General features: G+C 36.2%; 1 protein-coding gene across 1 annotated transcript in view; it reads left to right on the top strand.

The window, feature by feature from the left end:
• Nucleotides 1-23,447, top strand: part of LOC119539371 (cytochrome b5 reductase 4) — a 96,617-nt gene that overhangs the window by 7,169 nt on the left and 66,001 nt on the right. The window contains exons 3-4 of the mRNA XM_037842887.1: nt 16,571-16,671; nt 19,949-20,030. Of these exons, the coding sequence (XP_037698815.1) occupies nt 16,571-16,671; nt 19,949-20,030 (183 nt within the window). The remainder of the gene's footprint in view (nt 1-16,570; nt 16,672-19,948; nt 20,031-23,447) is intronic.

The following is a 23,447-nucleotide window of genomic DNA, read 5'->3' as shown; positions in this document are numbered from 1 at the left end:
GACAAGTGTATAACTATATAGCTTATATGGTATGATGGTATGACCATGTGATTGTGAAAACCTTGTGGCTCCCACTCCCTTTCTCCAGTGTATAGACAGATGAGCAGAAAAAGGGGACAAAAAGTAAATGTCTAACAGGGGGGTATGCGGGTATGGGTTGTTTTGGGTGTTCTTTTTTACTTTAATTTTTATTCCTATTTTTATTTGGGCAGGGTAATGGAAATGTTCAAAAATTGATTTTGGTGATGAATGCACAACTATATAATGGTACTGTGAACAATTGATTGTATACTTTGGATGAACTGTATGGTATGTGAATATATCTTAATAAAATTGAATAAAAAAATAACTGTGGAAAGGTGTACTATGCAGACAGTAAGCATAATAAGCCTGGACTATATTAATATCAGATAAAGTGTATTTCCAGATAAAGACAAAGAATACCACTAGAGATAAAGAAGGACAATTCATAATGATAAAAGGGTCAATTCATTAGGAAGATTGTCTGTATGCCTGATAAAGCTTCAAAATATATGACACAAAAATTAATAGTTCTTGGTGTTATGAACAATTGAATGTACACTTTGGATGATTGTATGGTATGTGACTATATTTCAATAAAATTGAATTAAAAAAATTAATAACTTGAAGGATAGAATTAAAATCCACAATCATAGTTGGGTATTTTAACACCCTTTCTCAGCAGTTTATAGGGAACTAGATAAAAATCAGTGAAGACTCGATGGAAATAATGTGTAATTTCTTTCCTGAACACAAGATGGCAAAGTAGTCACAGAACTTGCGAAAATGGATCTTTCTAGTGAAGTGAAAAATGCCATGATTTTTCTGTGTGAACATATCTTTTTCCTCCATCTATTTTAGAGCCCACAAAATAAATATTGGTGAATAGTTGTAGTAAGTAGGAATATTGTGGTATAGTGCCTCATAGTGGTACATATGTAATAGGCGTTACATAAATTTTTGTCAAATGAATATAGCTTGGGATTTTGGAGTTAAATCTGTGTTTAAATTTTAAAACAAACATTATTTTTTAATCTGATTACAAAAATACCATTTTTACTTACAGCGGTGGTTCTCAAACTCTTTGGTCTCAGGGCCCCTTTACTCTCTTAAAAATTATTGAGGGCCCCAAAGATCTTTTGTTTATGATGGTTATATCTATTGATGTTTGCCCTTTTGAAATTAAAATTAAGAAATTAAAAATATTTTAAAATTAATTTGAAAATAAAAATATTTTAAAATTAATTTGAAAATAAAATTAGAGAAACACACTGTTATAAACAATACATATTTTTATGAAAAATAACCATATTTTCCAAAACAAAACAACAGTAAGAAAATTGATGCTGTTTTGCTTTGCAAATATCTTTAATGTGTAGCCTCATAGATGACAGCTGGATATTCATGTCAGTTTCTGCACTTATTCCTGTATATCATGTTTCAGGTAGGCTCTAGGGAATGCTACTGTACATTTGTGAAAGAATGAGAGTAAAAAAGGCAAATAGCCACCTAGTATTACTGTAAAAAAGGTTTGACCTTGTGTAAGAAAGCCTTGGGTTCCCTCAGGGCTTTGAGACCCTCAGACTTACAAAATGGAACAAAGAAGAATGGAAAATTATTAGTGAGCTGTTAGTGTATTTTCTGTTACTGAACCTTGATGATTAATTTCACTTCTTCTTGGTGGGCTCTTATGGTTCACCTCTGTGGTCACTGAAAAATTGAGGAAGCCTCGTGTGAGATATAGATTAATAGGCCTATGAAATGTTACTTGAGTCTTACATTATCCTGTCATGTAGAGCTGGGTGTGAGATTAAGTTGGAGCAAGCTGCACTTCTGTTCTGAGTTCAGTTATCTAAGGCATGTGATATGATTCAGGTTCCAAAGATGGGTGGGGACTTTTCCTTCCAATGGGGATTTGAAGAACTGATAAAGAAGAGCTCTCTGAAATTGGAGCCTTCATATATTGCTGGTAGAAATGGAAAGCAGTATGGCAGTTCGCCGAAAGGTTATACATAAATTATCATTTGACCCAGCAATTCCACTCTTAGGTATATATACCCAAGAAAAAAAATTTGTCCCCATAAAAACTTGTACATGAATATACATAGCATTATTCAGAATAGCCAAAAAATAGAAACAACCCAAATGTCCATCCACTGATGAATGGATAAACAAAATATGGTATATCCATATAGTAAGGCCACAAAAAGGAATGCAGTACTGATACATGGTACAAATGGATGAACCTTGAAAACAAATGAAGTAAATTAGCCAGACACAAAATGTCACATATTATATGATTCCATTTGTATGAAATGTCATGTCCAGAATAGGAAAATCTATAGAGACAGAAAGTAGATGAGTGGTTGCTTAAAGAGGGTAGGGGGAATGGGAGGAATGAGGAGTGACAACTAATGGCTACTGGTTGTCTTTTTGGAGTGATGAAAATGGGCTAAAATTGATAGTGGTGATGATTGCACAACTCAAGTATACTAAAAAAAACAATGAATTGTACACTTTAAATGGGTAAATTGTATGGAATGTGAATTATGTCTTAAAGCAGTTTATAAATGTGTAAACTGTATGGAATGTGAATTACGTCTTAATAAAGCAGTTTATAAAAAAGAGTTCTCTGGTCATTTCAGGAAGGGCCCAATGGGCATGCATGCCTGATCATGCGAAGCTCCTGGGTACAGAGAGTGGGGAGATTGGTATTTTATGTTGACTGGATTGGGGATTATATAAAATAATTGGAGGATTATTTTTCTAATGTTCGTATTGCATTATAGTACCAAAGCAGGATGACTTAACAAACTACAATTATAATATCTTTTTGTAGAAAAATAACATTAGAAAGTTGTGAAGAAATATTGATGGGATGGTATGTGGGAAGAGAGGAATTGCAACCAGGTTGTCCCTGATGGAGTCAAGAGAGCAGATTTGTGGAAACCGCATGTAAAACTAGGAGATAAACAAGCAGAACTATGAAATGGTTTATTGTCTTTCAGTGTCATTAGTGATGTAAGCCCAAAACACAAAGAATTTGATTGAGAAGAGTTAAAATCTAGATCAGAGCTGATTACAATTCCTTGTGATTGTGCTGGTAGTTGGACTCTATCATAACATTACTTTGAGAAAATCCACATTTAAATGATGTAAACTTTAGTTAGGTCACCTTTAGGGCAAAGTCTGGGGAAACGTTGGCAATAACTGAAGGGATGAATATGAATAACTTAGATATAAAATGGTCAACTTGAGTGTGCATGCTTGAGAGTACGCCCATGTTATGCTTACCTGTTGCTTCTCCTGGTTACTTTGGTCAAAATCAATTTAAGGTAATTTCACTGTTTTGTCTGGTTTACACTAGCATTGACATTCCTATATGGAAGGAAATCCTAGACACAGAAATTGTAGTCTGGGAAAATGTGGACACCCCTTTCCCTGGTGCTCTTTAAAGGATTCAGAGGAATCTTGGTAGTTGTTCCACTCCTGGTTTCTCTCCATGTCCTGGCTATCAGCCCCAGGGGTTGAGGGTGGGAGGTAGGGGTAAATTAGGGCATTTCCCATTCATTTCTACCCACTGGAGATATGTGTAATATGAAAAAACTTGTTGTCTTTTCTATATTTTCCTTTAAAAACTGACCATGATCTGTTTGAAATGTTCTTTTATTGTATGTTTTTTTTAAATTATTTTTACTTTATACAGTTGATTAAAAAAAAAAGAAAAACAAGGAAAAAGTATGCAGAGCCCCCTTGAGGAGCCGGTGGAGAATGCAGGGGTATTGGCCTGCTCCACCTGGATGGTTGCCAGTGTGCTCACAGACATAGGGGACTGGTGGTTTGATGGGCTGAGCCCTCTACCACAGGACGTGCCCTTGGGAAGACTGTTGCTGCAAAGGAGAGGCTAGGCTTCCCTATAATTGTGCTTAAGATCCTCCTCCCGAATGTCTCTTTGTTGCTCAGATGTGGCCCTCTCTCTCTAGCTAAGCCAACTTGAAAGGTGAAATCACTGCCCTCCCCACTACGTGGGATCAGACACCCAGGGGAGTGAATCTCCCTGGCAACGTGGAATATGACTCCTGGGGAGGAATGTAGACCTGGGGAGAACATCTTCTTGACCAAAAGGGGGAAATGAAAGGAAATGAAATAAGCTTCAGTGGCAGAGAGATTCCAAAAGGAGCCAAGAGGTCACTCTGGTGGGCACTCTTACGCACAATTTAGACAACCCTTTTTAGTTTCTAATAAATTGGGGTAGCTGGCGGTAGATACCTGAAACTATCAAACTATAACCCAGAACCCATGAATCTTGAAGACGTTTGTATAAAAAATGTAGCTTATCAGGGGTGACAATGGGATTGGGAAAGCCATAAGGACCACACTCCCCTTTGTCTAGTTTATGGATGGATGAGTAGAAAAATGGGGGAAGGAAACAAACAAACAGACAAAGGCACCCAGTGTTCTTTTTTACTTTAATTGCTCTTTATCACTGTAATTATTATTCTTGTTATTCTTGTGTGTGTGGTAATGAAGATGTCAGGGATTGATTTTGGTGATGAATGTACAACTATGTAATGGTACTGTGAACAACTGAATGTACGATTTGTTTTGTATGACTGCGTGCTATGCGAATATATCTCAATAAAATGAATATTAAAAAAATAATGGCTGAGACAACAACAACAACAAAAAAAGTTAAACATACACTTCCTGTATGAACCACCCAGCTATTCCTCCCTAAGATATTTAAACAAAAGAAATGAAAGCGTATGTCTCCACAAAGACTTTATACACAAATTATTATAGCAGCTTTATTTGTAATAGCCCAAAACTGGAAAAACTCAAATGTCCATCAACAAGTGAATGGATAAACAAACTGTGGTAGATGCATACAATGGAATCCTGTCTTTTTATTAAAAGGAATCAACTATTGATGCAAACAAAAACAGCAATGAGTCTCAAAATGATTGTGCTGGTTGAAAGACACCAAGGCATAAGAGTTTGTGCTGTAGGATGTCATTTATATAAGATTCTAGAAAATGCAAATTCATGTACATTGACAGAAAGCAGATCAACAGTTGCCCGAGGATGGACCTGGGAGGGGCAGGATGGGGACATTCCAAAGGAGCAACAGGCAGCTTTTGGGGTGACATATAAATGTTCATTATCTTGTGTGTGGTGATTGTTTCCTAGGTATATACATACGTCAAAATTTTCAAATTGTACACTTTAAATATCTAAAATTTATTGTCTATCAACTACCCTCAATAAAGCTATTTAAAAAAAAAAAAACTGACCATGAACATTTTCCTTTGATAATAGTGTTCTAAATTTTATGATGGAGCAATATGCATTCACATAGATGAGGGTGAATTTCATTTTTACCATCTATAATCTATGTGCCCTTTTAATAGATGCTTACTTCTGAGTCTCCATTCCCCCCATATAAAATTGGGGTTGATAATACCTATATCCAAGGGTTAAGATTTAATGATATCACACATTTAAAAAAAAAAAATTACGTAGCATAATAGGTCTTCAATAAATATTAGTTTTCATTTTCTTCATTTTACATTAGTCAGCAAAATCAGAAATTAACATTTTAGATGCCTAAGTAAAAACAAAATATACCTGAAAATTTGACATATCTGGATCATGAGATTATATTTGATATGACATGTACGTTATTATTATAGATATAAAATTCGAGGTCTTCAATCATAGACAATAACTTCAAATCCACTGCTACTATTGAAAGCCTAGCAATTGTCTTGGAAGTTGCACCCTCACTTTATAGAAATGAGAAAAACCTCAAATACAGGATTTAAGCTTGTAATTAGATATCTTCAGAGCCTAGTAGAGGTAACTAATATTCAATGACTGTAGCCTCATTTCATGCTTTGCTACTCAAAGAGTGTGATCCAGGATCCACAGCACTGGCATCAAGTGGGACCCTGTGAGAAATGCAGAATCTTGGGACTCACTCCAGACCTACTGAATCTGCATTTTGTTAGTTTGAGTCCATCTTTATGTAAGTTTGAGTATCAGAAAACCACATACATGGCCCTTGTTAGCTTTGTCAACAGTAAGGGCTTCACTGAATTGTGGCATTTGTGATGTGGGGAAAATAGGAAAATGCTATATGAAGAACATTCTGCATATTGTTAAATTGTAACATCTACTATGTGGTCAGTCACCCCTATATAAAGATTCATAATTTGTCCCCGTATCAGGGCAAAGTTTCTCCTTTTTAAAGAACTAACAAGTCTTGTATATGTGTACCTATGTGTTTAATACTTTTAAAAATCAGATGAGATGGCTCTACCTAGTGTCTCTTTGGCATTGGCTTCTAGGAAGTTCAGAACTATATTTAATTCTCAATTATAGTGACACTGTTAGCCAATTTAGGCAACTGGTATATATATATATTTTTTGATGTTGTTTTACATGTTTTGTTGTTGTTTTAAAATTTCATAGCCTTATACAAACTTGAAGATAAATGTTTTAATGTAAGTTGCTACAAATCTTTATCAGTAACAGTTGAGGTTTAACTTACAAAGAAATATATGTAAAAATTATACCTGAAAAACCATAGGCAGCTTTTGCCAAGATGGAAGGAGTTCTTTGTGTATAAAATGGCAACTTTAGTTTTCAGGTGTAAAAAGGTATTGATACTTGAACTAAGCTTTTTAAAAATAGGGAGCTTCTAGACACTGGAACTGTTAAGCAGATGCTAGATGACACTCTGTCCAGATACTGTAGAGATGAATCCTACACTGGATAAAAAGTCAGACTAAATTTAAATTGCCTTAAGAGTCTTAAGATTCTATCATTCTGTGACTGAATTGATGGTATAAGTTTCTGACAAAAATTACTGGGTGGTAATTTTAAAAAGAGGTAATTTTTATTCTAAGAACTCATTTGAGAGTCCGGACATAGAACACAAATGAAATGATTTGGTGTGAAAATCTACCAGTACATTTCCTAAAGAAACTCAGTGTACTGCTGTTCTAAATGTGTGCTTTCAGTTGCACTGCAGCTCTACTAGGATGAGTTAGCTATAAAATATACTGTGAATATTGCTAGGGCATTGATAACATGATCTATTTAAATACTGAAATATATCTTCCTCATACAATACTGTGTTTTAGTTTTAATAAGTTGCTCTTCCTAATAGTGCTTAGTCAGTCAGTACTCAGCCTTAGCTCACTCTTGGTTAGTGTTTAAAAAACAAAACACAAATAAATTATCAGCATAAAGGAATATATATATATATATATATATATATATATATATATTCCCCACTCCCTCACCCTAAATCCCCTTCTGTCACTGAAGTTCACCCATGTAATTGATCTAGAAGCTGTAGGAGGACCTTGGTCACAGCCCAGTTTTGCACCATTCAGGATAAGCATTGGTGTTTCAACAATCTGTTTTTGCCCATTTTTGTTCTTGACATTATTATTAGGATTTAAGTTTTGCATAATTTATTAATAACCAAGGATCAAACTAGGATTATGTCTGTTGGCCTATAAATATTATTTCTGCTTAATGGGCAATCAGGTGCTCAAATCTGCCATACCTGAGCATTTAGAGGTGTAGGAAAAAGTTAATAAAATTTTACCATTGCAAAATTTAGACAGTTGCAAAAATTAGTTTCTAAAAAATTAAGTGGTAAGAACTCATAGGAAGTTAGAACCTTGCATATGAGAGATTTGCTTTCTAAAAACCATGCATGGTACAACTAGAATATAATAAAGCATGAGGGAAAAGTATAAATCAGGATCTTTGCATTTGTTTTCTTCTGAGTTCAGAATTTTATTTGTTAGGAAACACTTGAAAAGAGATAAAAAAGGAAGAAAATAGGAGGGAAGGAGAGAAGGGGAGAAGAAAGAGCCTCTGCATCAAAGACTGGGTTCATACAGTTGCCTTTTGGGGTTGGATTTAAGTCCTATAATTAGCAAATTACTAAAAAAAAACCAAACAAAACAAAAAAAAATTACTACCAAGTTCGGTTGGATCTAACATTGACTGAGAAACTATCTAACAGTCTTTATTACTTGTAGTGACTGACTATATAAGCGTTCCTAGTTTGAGCCATCTGAAAAGGATCGGAAAAATTTTCAGGTTCATAGAGTGATCCTAGTCTATCATAAAGGAGGGTAACGTTAGCAAATTACTAAAAGAAAAAAAAAAAGACCACCAAGTTTGGTTGGATCTAACATATTATGGACTGGGAAGATTTATGAGAGGATAAAGGTCAATCTAAAGAGCTTAGAGAGGCAGCAGAGAACACGTGACATGTTGATCAAGGCTTTATATGTTGATCAAAAATCATTATTAAACCTGCCTGTTTATCTTTCAGCTGAGACTGGAGTGTGTGAAATTTCATTATAGAAGGTTGGATGGTCACGTGTTGTAGATTTCCTTTTCTAGTCGAGACTTGGTTGTGGAAAAAGTTGGGGGCTTTCTTGTTTGGAAGGTTCCTTTGTTTTAAAAAGCCTATTGGAGCCAGAGTGCAATGAGGGTGTGTGCGCAGGCGCAGGTGTTTCTGCAACACTGAATGCATCAGTGCGCTGGTGCTTTTAACACCATGTGCGTAGGCACTGGGTACCCACCTTTTTGTCCCATTTCTCGCCTTCTAAACTTAAATGCTGGGGTGGGAATGGCCTGCTGGGTTTCTGTGATGGTTGCTTTCAGCTTCCCTGCAGGGCTTAGTGTTACAGCCTGACCAGCTGTGGAATAGTGTACTGCGTCTACTGCCAGGGCAAAGGTAAAAGGGAAGAATGCTAGATTTGTATAGTTCCTTCTCATGCAGTTTTACTTTCAAAACTTGTGTCCCCAGAAGGAAAGATATAAAGACTGGGACTGTGTGCCAGTTTGAATATATTGTGTCCCCCAAACGCCACTATCTTTGATGTAATCTTGTGAGGGCAGACGTTATCATTGTTGATTAGATTGTAAGTCTTTGAGTGTTTCCATGGAGATGTGCCCCACCCCAACTGTAGGTGATAACTCTGATGAGATATTTCCATGGAGGTGTGGCCCCACCCATTCACAGTGGGCCTTTATCAGTGGAGCCATATAAATGAGCTGATGGGCAGAGGAAACTTAGTGCAGCTGTGAGTGATATTTTGAAGAGGAGCTACAGCCAAGAGGGACACTTTGAAGAAAGCACAGGAGCTGCAGATGAGAGACAGTTTGAAGATGGCCATTGAAAGCAGACTCTTGCTCCAGAGAAGCTGAGAGAGGACAGATACCCCAAGTGCAACTTAGAGTGACATTTTTGCGGAACTGCAGCCTAGAGAGGAACATCCTGGGAGGAAGCCATTTTGAAAGCAGAACTTTGGAGCAGATGACAGCCATGTGCCTTCCCAGCTAACAGAGGTTTTCCAGACACCATTGGCCATCCTCCAGTGAAGGTACCCAATTGCTGATGTGTTACCTTGGACACTTTATAGCCTTCAGACTGAAACTGTGTGACCAAATAAACCCCCTTTTATAAAAGCCAATCCATTTCTGGTGTTTTGCATTCTGGCAGCATTAGCAAACTAGGACAGACTGTATCTTAGTGAAATTTAGAATGGTCAATGATGATGATTAAATGTACAAATATAAAAATGTTTTTTACATGTGGGAGAATAAATGAATGTCAACTTTGCAAGGTGTTGAGAATGGGATGGTATTGGGGAAAAATGTAATCAAGGATAACTAGAGTATATAGTTAACAGTATCATTGTAATATGCTTCTGTTAATTGTAACAAAGACAATTTACCAAAGCTAAATGTCTGTAAGAGGGGGATATAAGGGAGGGGTATGGGATTCTTGTTGATGGTGTTGTTATATGACTTTTTGATTGTATTTTATTTTATTTTACTTTTATTTTTTCTTTTATCCTTTTTTATTATTCTTATTTTAATTTTTTTGGAGTAATAAATGTGTTCAAGGGCTGATTGTGGTGATGATGCACAACTATATGATGATACTCTGAAAATTGATTGTACACCTTGGATGATTGTATGGTATGTAAATATATCTCTATAAAATTGCAAGGGAAAAAATAAATAGAGGATACAAGTGCTGGAGAAAATGTGGAGAGAGGGAGGTACCTATTCACTGTTGCTTGGGAAGTAGAATGGTACAACCCATCTGGAGGGCAGGGTGGTGGTTCCACAAGAAGCTAAGTATGGGGTTGCCATAATATTCTGGAACCTCATTATTGGGTATATACTTGAAAGAACTGAGAGCAGGGATATGAATGGATATTTGCACACTGGTGTTTATGGCAGCAGTATTCATGATTTGCAATAGATGGAGGTGGCCTAAGGGTACACTGAGTGATGAACAGAATGGTGAACTGTGGTGTGTTCATACAATAGAATATTGAGTGGCTGCAAGAAGGAATGAAGTTGTGAGGCATGCAACTAAGAGAATGGATCTTGAGGACAACATTTTGACTGAAATACACCAGAAACAAAAAAACAAATATTATAATACCTCACTAACATGGACTAACTATAATGTGCAAACCCTGAGAATTGAATCTTAGAACACAGGTTATCAGGGAAAGGCTTAATGTAAAGGTCCCTAAATTGTAAGCTCTTACACCAGTCATATCTATTCCTGAGTTGTAATGGTTATCCCTAAATTCAGAGATGCTGAGCTCTTTGTGTATAAAGTGGTCTGTCCTTAGAACTTGGAGTATCTGTGTGACACCTGAGACTCAGTGCTAGAGTTTGGCAGCTATAAATGTCAGTATTATCCCATACAGCAACTGTTAAAAAAAAGCTGAAAAAGAGTTCAGAATTCACGGATCTGGTTAGGACTGAGGCAAGTCAGACTAAAGGGTAAAGGACTATGTTGACTATTTTAAAACTTCAAATTTTGTGTGAGACTAAAGGAAGATATGATTATTTGGTGCAAAATCTGTGTTTTCTGTAGCACACCAGATAATTTAATTTGTATGGTTGGTTTACTCAAGCACCATAAATACATGGAATTTTGAATAAGGAGTGAGATCTAGTTGGTTTGTACAAGTTAGTGTGAAACCCCCATACATCCCAAAGTAATTTGGGCAGAGAATAAAAATATATTTGCAAAGCTCCTCTGAGAGGCTGGTGGAAAATGTGGAAATATTAAACTTCCCCATCTGGGGAATTACTGATGTTCTCACAAGCATTGAGGTCTACCAATTTAGAAGGCTGAGCCCTCGATCTTAGGGCTTGCTTTATGAAGCTTGTTACTGCAAAGGAGAGGCTAAGCCTACTTATACTTGTGCCTAAGAGTCACCTCCAGAGAACCTGTTTTGTTGCTCAGATGTGGCCTCTCTCTTTAAGCCAACTTGGCAGGTAAACTCACTGCCCTCCCATCTCTGTGGGACATGACTCCCAGGGGTGTAAATCTCCCTGGCAACATGGGACATGACTTCCGGGGAAGAACCTAGAACTGGCATCATGGGATTAAGAAAGCCTTCTTGACCAAAAGGGGGAAGAGAAATATAACAAAATAAAGTTTCAGTGGCTGAGAGATTTCAAATAGGGTTGAGAGGTCATTCTGGAAGTTATTCTTATGTGTTATATAGATATCCCTTTTTAGTTTTTAGTATATTAGAATAGCTAGAAGGAAATACCTGAAACTGTTGAACTGCAACCTAGTAGCCTTGGTTTTTTGAAGACAGTTGTATAACTGTGTAGGTTACATGGTGTGACTGTGCGATTGTGAAAACCTTGTGGCTCACACTCTCTTTATCCAGTGTATGGACAGATGAGTAGAAAAATGGGAACAAAAAGTAAATGAATAATAGGAGGGATGGGGGATGGGATGTTTTGGGTGTTATTTACTTGTATTTTTATTCTTGTTTTTTTTTGTTGTTGTTTACTTTATGTGTTTATTTTTGGAGTAATGAAAATGTTCAGAGGTTGATTTTGGTGTTGAATGCACAACTCTATGATGGTACTGTGAACAATTGATTGTACACTGTGGGTGATTGTAGTGTATTTGAATATATCTCAGTAAAACTGAATTTTAAAAAAAAATTGTGTCCCTCTTGGTGGATTATAGAAAGATGGCAGAGTTGGACACACCAGGAATCAGTCCCTCCACCAAAACAACTGTTGAACTGGTAGGAGCTGTCTGAATCAACTATTTTGGAACTCTGTAGTCTAGTGGAACACTGTGCAACACCCAGGAAAGAGCTGGAGGAAGAGGCTGATAAATTTTGTCCTTATTTAGGAGCAAAAGTATATTGGAAAAGTCAATGGATAGCTCCAGCCCTCAAACTATCAATCCTAGAGGAGCTGGAGAACCAAATTTCCATAGTAATGACTACCTAATAATCAGAATGTCCAGTTCTCAACAAAAAATTACAAACACACAAAGAAACAAAAGTATGGACCATTCACAGGAAGAAAAGAATTTGCCAAAAAAAATCCCTAAAAAAGCTCATACATTGGAACTATTAGTCAAAGCTGTCTTAAGTGAACTCTCTTAAATATGTTCTATGAGCTAAATGAATTCATACACAAAGAACTAAAGGAAATTAGGAAAACATTGTCTGAATAAAATGGATAGAAATTATGGAAAAGAACCAAACAAAATTTTGGAGCTACAAAATACAGTAATTAAAATGAAAAAACTCATTGGATGGATTCATCAGCAGATTTGAACAGGCAGAAGAAAGGATCAGTGAACTTGAAGACATGATGATTGAAATTATCCAGTGTGAGAAGCAGAAGGAAAAAAAAAGTGTACAATGAACAGAATCTGAGGAACTTTTGGGACACCATTCAGCATACAAAATACACATTATTGAAGTTCCAGAAGAACAAGAGAGAGAGAGAGAAAGGGACTGGAAAAGTATTTGAAGAAATAATGTGTGAAAATTTCCCCAATCTGATGAGAGACATGAATATACACATCCAGGAGCTCAGTGATCTCTATGCAGGGTAGACACCAAGAGATCTACAGCAAGACATATTATAGTGAAAATGTCAAAATTCAAAGACAAAAAGAAGATTTTGAAAACAAAAGAGAAACAACTTGTAACTTACAAGGGATCCTCAATATGATTAATAGATGATTTTTCATCAGAAATTATGGAGGCCAGAAGACAGTAGAATGGCATATTTAGAGTTCTAAAAGAAAGTAACTGCTAACAAAAAAATTCTGTATCTGGTAAAATTATCTTTGAAAAGTGCAGGATAAAGGTACAGTAATTAAAACCATGGTATTGGCATAATAACAGACATATGGATCAATGGAATATGATTGCGATCCCAGAGTTGAATCCGAATATATGGGTAATTATTTTTCAACAAGGATACCAAGTCCATTCAATTGGGAAAGAATAGTCTCTTTAACAGTGGGTGCTGGGACAACTGGAAATCAAAGTGTAAAGGAATAAATATGGACTCCTATGTCTCAACATATACTAAAATTAATTTAATGGCCAAGGAATTGAACAGACATTTCTACAAAGAATATGTTCAAATGGCCAGTAAATATAAGAAAAGATGTTTGACATCAATAGCCATTGGAGAAATGCAAATGAAAAATACAATGAGATATGATTCATACCCACTAGCATAGGCATTACTTTAAAAAAAGAAAATAAAAAGTGTTTGTGGGTATACAGAGAAATAGGAATCCTTTATATTTTGGTGGGAATGTAAAATGGGCAGCCACTGAGGAAAACTGTTGGACACTTTCTCAGGAAATTAAACATAAAATTATCATATATTATGGCAGTTCCACTCCTAGGTATATAGACAAAGAATTACAAGCAGGGACATGGATGTTTGTACACCAGTGTTCATGATGATTATCATTCACAATAACCAAAAGGTGGAAGCAACCCAAGTATCTATCAAAAGGTGAAAGGATAGACAAAATGTGGTGTATCCACACACTGGATTATTATTCAGCCATAAAAAGAGGTGAAATGCTGCTGCATACTACAATATGGTAAAACTTTGAAGACACCATGTCAAGTGAAATAAGCCAGACACAAACAGATAAGTATTGTGTGAGTTCTCTTGTATGAAATACTCACCATTAGCAAATTTGTAGAGACAAAGCAGAATAGTAGTGGTCACCAGGTGGTAGGTGGGGGAATGGGGAGTTACTGCTAAATGAATGTGAGTTTTGGTTTGAGATGATGAAAATAATCTGGAAATAGGCAGTGTAATTAATGTGAATGTACTTAATGTTGTCCACTTAAAATGGTTAAAATGATTATGTTATGTATCTTTTACCACAACTAAAAATAAATTATTTTTTTTAAAAGTGAAAAAAAAAAAGCCTATTGGAATATCTTTATATATTCTGGATATTAAACCCTTATTGGGTATGTGGTTTCCAAATATTTTCTCCCATTCAGTAGGTTTTTCTTTTTATTTTCATTATGAAGCTTTTGATGCACAAAAGTTTAAAATTTTGATGAAGTCCCATTTACCTATGTTTTCTTTAGTTACTCATGCTTTTGGTAGCAAAAACATAAAACAGCCCCATAAGAAACGGGCATAAGACTTTTAAGTAGACATTTCCCCAAAGAAGAAATGGCCAAAAGCACATGAAAGGATGCTCAATATCATTAGCCATTAGGGAAATGCAAATCAAAACCGCAATGAGAGACCATTTCACACCCACTAGAATGTCTCCTATTAAAAATACAAAATCAAAATGTTGGAGAGGATGTGGAGAAATAGGAACATTCATCCTCTCCAACATTTTGATGAGAATGTAAAATGTTGCAGCCTCTGTAAAAGACAGTTTGTCATTCCTTAGAAAGTTATGTATAGAATTACCATATGACCTGGAAATCCCACTTCTAGATATATACCCAAAAGAACGGAAAACAGGGACTTACTTGAACAAACACTTGTACAACGATGTTCATAGCGACGTTATTCACAGTTGGCAAAATGTAGAAGCAACCCAAGTGTCCATCACCTGATGAACTGATAAACAAAATGTGGTATATGCATACAATAGAATATTATTCATCTGTAAAAAGGAAAGAAGTTCTGATATATATGTGGCCACATGGATGAAACTTGAAGACATCATGTTGAGTGACATAATCCAGACACAAAAGGACAAATATTGTTATGTTCTCACTGATGAGAAATAATTAGAATAAGCTTATTCATAAAGTCAGATACTAGAATACAGGTTACTAGGTGCTGGGGTGGGAGTAGGGAATGAGGAGTTTATCCTTAATTAGTATAGAATTCTGTTTGGGGTGATAGAAAAGTTTTGGTAATGGGTGGTGGCAACAGTAGGACAACATTGTGAATGTAATTAACACCACTGAATTATATATTTATATGTCTGTAGAAGGGGAAATTTTAGGTTGTTTTTATGTTACCAGAATAAAAAATTGAAAAAAAAAAACAGGATTGTACAACATAAACAGTAAACCCTCATGTAAACTATGGACTATTTTAATAGTATAATAATATTGTTTCATCAGTGGTAACAAAGGTACCACACTAATATAAATTGTTAATAATCAGGAAAACTGTGTGTGAGAGTGGTGGATGGTAAATGGAAACTCTGTATTTTCTGCATGATTTTTCTGTAAACCTACAACTTCTCTAATAAAAAAACATTAATTTACCAAAATCTATCTTTTTGTTATCAAATAGTGTTAAAAAATAAAGGAACATTTTCAGCTTTGGAAAAAAAAAGCCTATTGAGAATAATTCTGACTCTAATCAGCACCTTTGACATTTGCGGTCTATGAATTTTGGAGAAGTAAACAAAAGGAAAAATTCCTTCTAAATTTAGGGGAGGGATAAAGGTTCAGAGAAAAGAAGGTCCTTAACTAATATTTTTCAGGCTTGTTTGGAGGATTGTTGTAAGGCAAACTCTGTGAACTTATTTCCATTTCTGCCTGCCTTTAAGAGATTTTATAAAGAAATAGAGTCTGCTTGGTTATTTTCTAAAATTAAACTGGTTGAGAAATTGTACTACCTTTCTTAGATCTATCTTATGTCCAACCTCTTCTCTCCTTCCAAGATAGGATGAACATTTTAAGTTGAGATTATTTAAATTCACGGAAGTAAACATATAAAGAGGGAATAGTCCTGGTTGCAAAAAGAAGTCCAGTTCTCATTGTATTCCTGAGCTATCTTTAGGGCTGGATTTGTCTATTATCTAGAGAAACTCTCTCTAGCATCTAAGGTGTTCAACCTTGGTTACTAGAGATAGTTTCTCCCTCCAGAGCTTTGAGTGTGGAGGTATTACTAACCCACTTCACATAGATCTGGGGGAATTGGGTTCCGGGAACTGATGCAAATGCCAATATTCTAGCTATTCCTGTTGCTGCAATAAACTGTTTTTGGCTCTGACCCATGAAACTGTGGCAAGTTAACTTGTTAGCTTGCGAGGACAGTAAAATCCAAGAGTCTTTACAGTTCTCAATACTTCAAAATAGTAAAGATTGCTAAATAGAATGTATTTGGAAAGATGTACTGGAATTTTTATTAATTGTTTTTACCATTTTTAAGAAGTTGGTTTAGTATATTATTTCTCCTTGCTTTGATATAGGGTTTGTTTATAATGTCAGTCCATATATGGAATATCATCCTGGTGGAGAAGATGAACTAATGAGAGCTGCAGGATCAGATGGTACTGACCTTTTTGATCAGGTAAGGTGCTAAAAGTAATTAAAATATTGGAATGGAAAATGATTCTTATATCTAGCAGTATGACATCTGTAGAAAGAAAGAAAACAGTTGCATAAATTTCTTATGTGTTGACTTGCATTTTGAAGTATGGAAGGTAGCAGCTGTTCATTTAATTTGCCTTTGAATTATTTTAATTTTTAGAGAGAGTTTTAACTCTATGTCTTAAGTGGTTACAGACAGACAGACAGAAGTCCGGGGCCCTAGGGAAAGGGCAGGAACCAGTGGGCTTTGCTCCCCATCAAGGCCTCAGCAACTTACAAAACCTGCGCCTGGCACATAGTAGGCCCTATGTTAATGTTTAATTAATGAATACCAGTGAGCGGATGAAGGAACATGTTAATGAATGTGTGCCCTCTCCAGTGCTTTAAGGGGTACTGGGGATGGCCTCCGTCTTCCAGAAGCCTCTGCTTCCACATTCGCGATTTGTTTAATTGGTTTTGGCCCTTTCTTTTCAGTCATCTTTTAAAAAGCAACCCTCACAACTGGATCACACTAAGTCACTATTATGGGTTAGTCTACCAGACTGTTTTCCTGTGGGACAGGAGGTCCCAGAACAGAAACAGAAAGGGAGAAAAGCACAAACAAGGGGACACAGGGTTTTATTGTTTAAGATAACCTGAATCATATTGGGTTATTTTTATAGTTGTCTTCTGATCTAATTTGATCTCTGTTCTTCCTACCTTGTTACCCATTTTAGGATTTATTTTTTTAACAGGTTGCCAGATATATAGTCTGTTTCATGTTTAAATAAACACCTAGTTAGATGGCAGAATCCCGTTTGTTGTTAATATTCTTACCTAGGTTGGAGAAGAGCCATGTTTGCCCACTGGTCTTAATAGCATTTTCCTTGGGAGGCTCTCATTACAGTTTTAAGGCAAGTTTTCATTGTCATTTGATATTTGTTATTATCCAGCAATGGAAGCCAAATAGAATGATTTGGAAGAGGTTGTCTGAGAACTTGTTTGCTGTACTTTTCTCTTATTTCAGCTCTGTAGCTGTTTGATGTTAAACATACTCTTCCACAAGAAGAATTTCCAGTAAAATCTAGTCTTATTTATATTTCTTAGTGTTAACGAAGTTATATGGACCTTATTTAAAGAAGCTGTTGTTTTGGGGAATTCACAAAAAACTGCTGTATAACGAAGCTCTTTAGCAGCTCCAACAATACTTTAGTTGCCAGAATACTGTATTTCCCTTTGGCTTTAATAAAACCAGTGTTGTTTAAATTATTTATGACTTTAATCACCAGAGAAGTAAACAACTTTATATTCTAGAAACTGCAGTGAAGCGTCTTGGATCTTTAAATATTGGGAATATTTAAATATCAAAATACTGTGCCTCATATTTTAGTATAAAGAATATTAAGTAATCTCTTTATTTTGTCAGATTTCTGTCTCCAGTATTGATCTCACTCATGACCTTGAGTCTTGCATTCCGAAATGCCTAATGGAGAATTTGATAACCTGTCTGCACTTCATCTCAGTGTGCCCTCAAATAACATCAACTCATCCTCTTCCCTTTTCTTCCTCTGTTAACCTGTTTCTTGTAATGAGGACTTACATCATTGTGTAACCTTTGCCTTCTCTCATTGGTGCCACAATATCCAATCAGTTGACAAATCCTGTGGAATCCATCTTTAAACATTAGACCCTTTTTATCCATTCCCACTGCCTTAGTTGAAGTCATCATTATCTCTAGCCCCACTATTTTAATACTGTCTTGATATCTTTACTTTCAGTACCAATTTAGACAACATACTACAGCCAGATTAGTTGTCTCAGCACTTTGTTCTACAACTCTAAGTAGCTCAACATTGACAGTGGAATAAATTTAAACTTTTTAGCCTGGCATTTGAGGCCAGGTGCTAATATTCTCAACATGTATTTTCCTTTGAGCCAACTGAGGTGCCTGCTATTTTTCATCATCCTGTTGACAAACTCTATACCTTTGCCTCTTTGAATATCTTTTTCCTTCATTTATTTATCTGTTTAAATTCTCCCTAACCCCATTACCTCAGAGATTGTGCTTTACACATTAGTGGATTCTCTATAAATATTTGGTATATGAAATTTCAATGTGTATTAGTAAATCAATGCCTACTTATATGCACATAAACTTTTTTTAACACAGTTACTCTTTTTGTGTGTATTTCTTTACTCAGGAACGTACTATAGGGATTTTATTATCAATATTATTTCCATTTTACAGTATTTTATTGAATATATATTATGATTTTCCTTTATTGGTCTTTTATTGGACATTTAGGTTATTTATAATATTTTGTTAATATAAATTGTGATGTCTTGGTACTTCCATCTTTGTGTATGTATAAATATTTTCCCAAATCCCCAAATTAATGAGTGAATGAGCTGCATGTTTTAAGGCTTTTAATGCATATTGCTAAAGTGCCCTCTAGAAAAGTTGCATAAATTTAATTTCTACCAGTAGTGTATGCAACGAATACCGTCAGTTGTTTTTCTTGAATTGACAGGCTCGCTTTTTTCATTTTCAAGAAAATGTGTGTCACATACCCAAATGTGAATAACCATAGTGTGTTTAGCAGTTGTTCTTTCACATTAAAACAACCTTTTATGAAAAAAAAGTACCTATTTCAACTTGTAAATCAGATAATTGCTCAAGTGGTTTTCCTCAGGCAACCATCATACTTGCAGCAATATGTTTTTGAGAACTTCTCATTTTTTCACACAGAATATAAAAAAAGATGTGGACTCAAGGACCAAAATCAAAGAAAATTAATAATTTTTACTGCTTTCTGAAGGTTATTCTTAAGGAGACTGGCTTTTCCTTTCTTTGGGTCAGTGGTGGTGAAGAATATGAAGATTACTAGAACAACTGGGTGACAATGCCTTGATTCATATTAAGATACCAGCAGTTTCATCTCCCCCTGCTTTTGTAACATCAGTGCAAATGTCAAAACAGTGAAAAAGGCAGATACCATCTTAGTATTATTATGAAACTAATTTAGATCTTGTGGACACCTGAAAGGAAGTCAGGGACTCCCAGAGATCCTTAGATGACACTTTGAAGATACTGTTCTAAACAGTCCCTGTCCCTGCTGTCTTTCAGTCACTCCCTTGTTCATTAATTGAATCTGCTGCTTAGTTTTTAGGTGGATGTTCAGAGTGGTTTATGAATATTTAATTTTGCTCATAATAAAATTAAAGCATCCTGTGGAGTTAGATTCTTGTTGCTTTTTTGTTTTTATCTCCCTTACTAGGTTCATCGTTGGGTCAATTATGAATCCATGCTGAAAGAGTGCCTGGTTGGCAGAATGGCAGTTAAACCTGCTGTTCCTAAAGGTAAGTAGTGCTAAAGCAGCCTTAAAATTGGCATTAACGTGTGACACACATGCACTTTTTTTAACTTGGATTTCAACAGATGGGTTTAAATAAATCACTAAATTTTTCTTATTTCACTGGCCTCCTGGTCTAACTTCTCTAAAGGTTTTATTTCAGTTTCTTTTTTTGAAATCAAATAATGATTTTACCTTAAAATTTTTATATGTTTTGCAGAGAAAATTCATAGTGTGAGAACTAAGCATTGTAGAAGTGAGAGACCTTTATTTACTCTTTATTTTTTCATTCGTCTCTTATTCTGTTGATCTGTTTTTAAAGTTTCATAGAACATTTGATTAGAATTGATTTTTAGACATTCTCCTTCCCAGCATTGTCTCCCATTTGCCTTCCATCTTCCCACTCCTCCCACCCTTACCATTGATAACCCCTGTTCTTATTTTAAGCTACTGTTAAAATGAAACCATATCTTCCCTTTATCTTCTGAGCAGGGCTTTACTCTTCTTATTTGGTGGTGTTGGAGGATATCCCTTAACCTCTCCTAAGCTTCTTTGAGAAGAACACCCTTTAAAAATTTTAAACATGGAATATGAGTAACAGGAATATTTTGTTTGGCCTGTTGCTATAGAAGGAATTGGTAGTCACCTCTTTTGAGTGACTCCTGACCCTTGGACATGCATTAAGAATAAATTGTCCAGTTCAATCAGATTCTACTTCTTTTTGATTTAGTGGGTGTTTTAGTTTCCTTGGCTGCTGAAACAAATACCATGTAATGGGTTGGTTTAAACTACGGGAATTAATTAGTTTACAGTTTTGAGGCTGAGAAAATGCCCAAATCAAGGCATCATCAAGGCGATGCTTTCTTCCTAAAGACTGGCTGCCAGTGATCCTTGGCTCCTCTGCCACATGGCAAGGCACATGGCAGTGTCTACTTGCCTCTCCCTTCTCTTCTGGGTTTCATTGCTTTCAGCTTCTTGCTTCCATGGCTTTCTCTCTATATATATTCATTTCATTTATAAAGGACTCCAGTAATAGGATTAAGAGCCACCCTGAAGGAAGTGGGCCACACCTTAACTGAATGGGTTCATACCAACAGGAATGGATTAAGTTTAAGAAAATTACAGTTTATAACCACCACAGTGGGTTCTGTAATTCAAGGCTTTTATTGCCAGAGGCTTTGATTGGCATTATGGAAATAGTATAGGCACGTGTAGATTTGAACCCTGGCTCCATGGCCTGTTGATTCTGCTCTTTTTGGGTCAGATTCTGTCTCTGAGCTGCAGTTTCCTAATCTTTACAGTGCCTTATAGGACTAAGAATTAGCATGAGTAAATTTCCTTTCACAGTTAGTGTAATGGATGCTCAATCAGGATTATTTCCTTTCTTCCCTATTGTTACAGTATGTATATATACCCAAAGCAAACAGGTTTGAACTGTGTTTGGAAATCCTTCCAAACCAGCTTCCTTTTGTAAACATCCCTTTCTCCTCTTAATTTAATCCTAAAATCATCAATTCGACTAGCAGGAGATACAGTCCTCACTAAAATTTCATAAGGACTTACTTTACCTCTTCCTGAATGTTATTTATTTTATCTACAAAATCTGGTACTAAAGGTCATGTGTTCTATAATACCATTCAGGATGACTCAAAAAGTATGTCAGGTTCTTTAGGTTTCTAGTCTATAAGAGACATGAAATTGGTAAAAAGACCTTTCTGTTTTCATTCCTTCCTCTCTGAAAACAGAAGACAGATGTGCCAGTTTGGATGTATTATGTCCCTCCAAAAGACATATTTTAATCCAATCTTGTGGGATATTTGGATTAGATTGTTTCCATGGAGATGTGACTCACCCAGCTGTAGGTGATAATTCTGATTAGATTATTTTCATGGAGGTGTGGCCCTGCCCATTCAACATGGGTCTTGATTAGTTTACTGGAGTACTTTAAAAAGAGCCACACAGGTCCAGACACTTGCTGATCCTAATGCTTAGACATTCTTGGAGAGGCAGACAGAAGGACTTTTAGCTAAGAGATGAAGCCCAGAGTTTGCCCTGGAATAAATTAAGAGAACACCCCCAGACACTTAGAGGCAAACGTCCTAGGAGAAAGCCATTTTGAACCTAGAACCCTGCAGCAGATGCCAGCCAGGTGCCTGTGCCTTCCCAGCTGACAGGTTTTCCATTGGTGTTCTTCAGTGGAGGTGCCCTATTTTTGATGCCTCTGTTTGGACACTTTTATGGCCTTAGGACTATAACTTTATAACCAAATAAACCCCCTTTATAAGAGTCAATCCATTTCTGGTATTTTGCATAATGGCAGCATTAGCAAACCGGAACAACAGATAACTGCAAAAGTGCTTGATTAACTACAGCAAACATAATTTTAAATGAGCACCTTAGTTCACAAGGAGATCCCCAGATATCAAAATAAAGGTAGTTGGAAGCAGTAATTCCCCATTTTCCCAAGCACTTATATAGATACTAGAATTTAGAGCCACACAGATTTTATTGGTCACACAGTGAATAGGCAATAAAGTCTTGGGTTTATAAAAGCAAGGAGTTGGAACTGAGACCCCTGCCTATGGCTCAGATGCTTGAAGGACTGTCTAGTCAGTGAAATGGGAAAGCTTGAAAGAAAATCTATTCAACATCCAAAGGGAGATGTCAGGATATTTTGTCTATCTTGGCCTTGTTTATAAGGTGGTGGGAGAGAAAGAAAAGTTTCCTCCAAGAATTTATAACCACAGTCCTACCACATCAGTGTTTGGAATTCAAATATACCACCTGTGTGGTCTCAGAAAGCTCAAGCCAAGAAATAAAATGTTCTCTGATTATTGGTTTCCCAATGTTATGGTTTGCTAAAGCTGCAAAATACCAGAAATGGATTGGCATTTATAAAGGGGATTTATTAGGTTATAAAGTTACAGTTCTAAGGCCATAGAAGTGTACAGACCAATGATACCTTTACTGAAGAATGGCCGATGGTGTCTGGAACACTTCTCTCAGCTGGGAAGACACGTGGCTGGCATCTGCTGGTCCTTTGCTCCTGAGTTGTGTTTCAAAATGGCTTTCTCCAAAATGCCTCTGAGCTTCTGTCTTCACTCCTCTCTCTCATCTCCTGTGCATCCTTGCTTCTTTCTCCCCGGGCATTTCTCTCTAAGCATCTGGGGTCCTCTCTTAGCTTCTCCTGGGCAAACTCTGGGTTTCATTTCTTAGCTTAGCATCTCCAAACATTCTTCTGTCTGCATCTCCAAGCATCTCCAAGCATCAGCATCTGTGTCAGCTCTTGAGTGCTCTTAAGTAGTTCAGTGAACTAATCAAGACCCACCCTGAGTGGGCAGGCTCCACACCTCCATGGAAATAATTTAATCAAAGATAATCATCCACAGTTGGGCGAGTCACATCTCCATGGAAACACTCAATC

This window comes from Choloepus didactylus, chromosome 7 (genome assembly GCF_015220235.1).
Source record: "Choloepus didactylus isolate mChoDid1 chromosome 7, mChoDid1.pri, whole genome shotgun sequence".
In the NCBI taxonomy this organism is placed as follows: Eukaryota; Metazoa; Chordata; class Mammalia; order Pilosa; family Megalonychidae; genus Choloepus; species Choloepus didactylus.
Note: the sequence above shows the minus strand (reverse complement) of the source record. Positions and strands in the feature narration are given on the sequence as shown.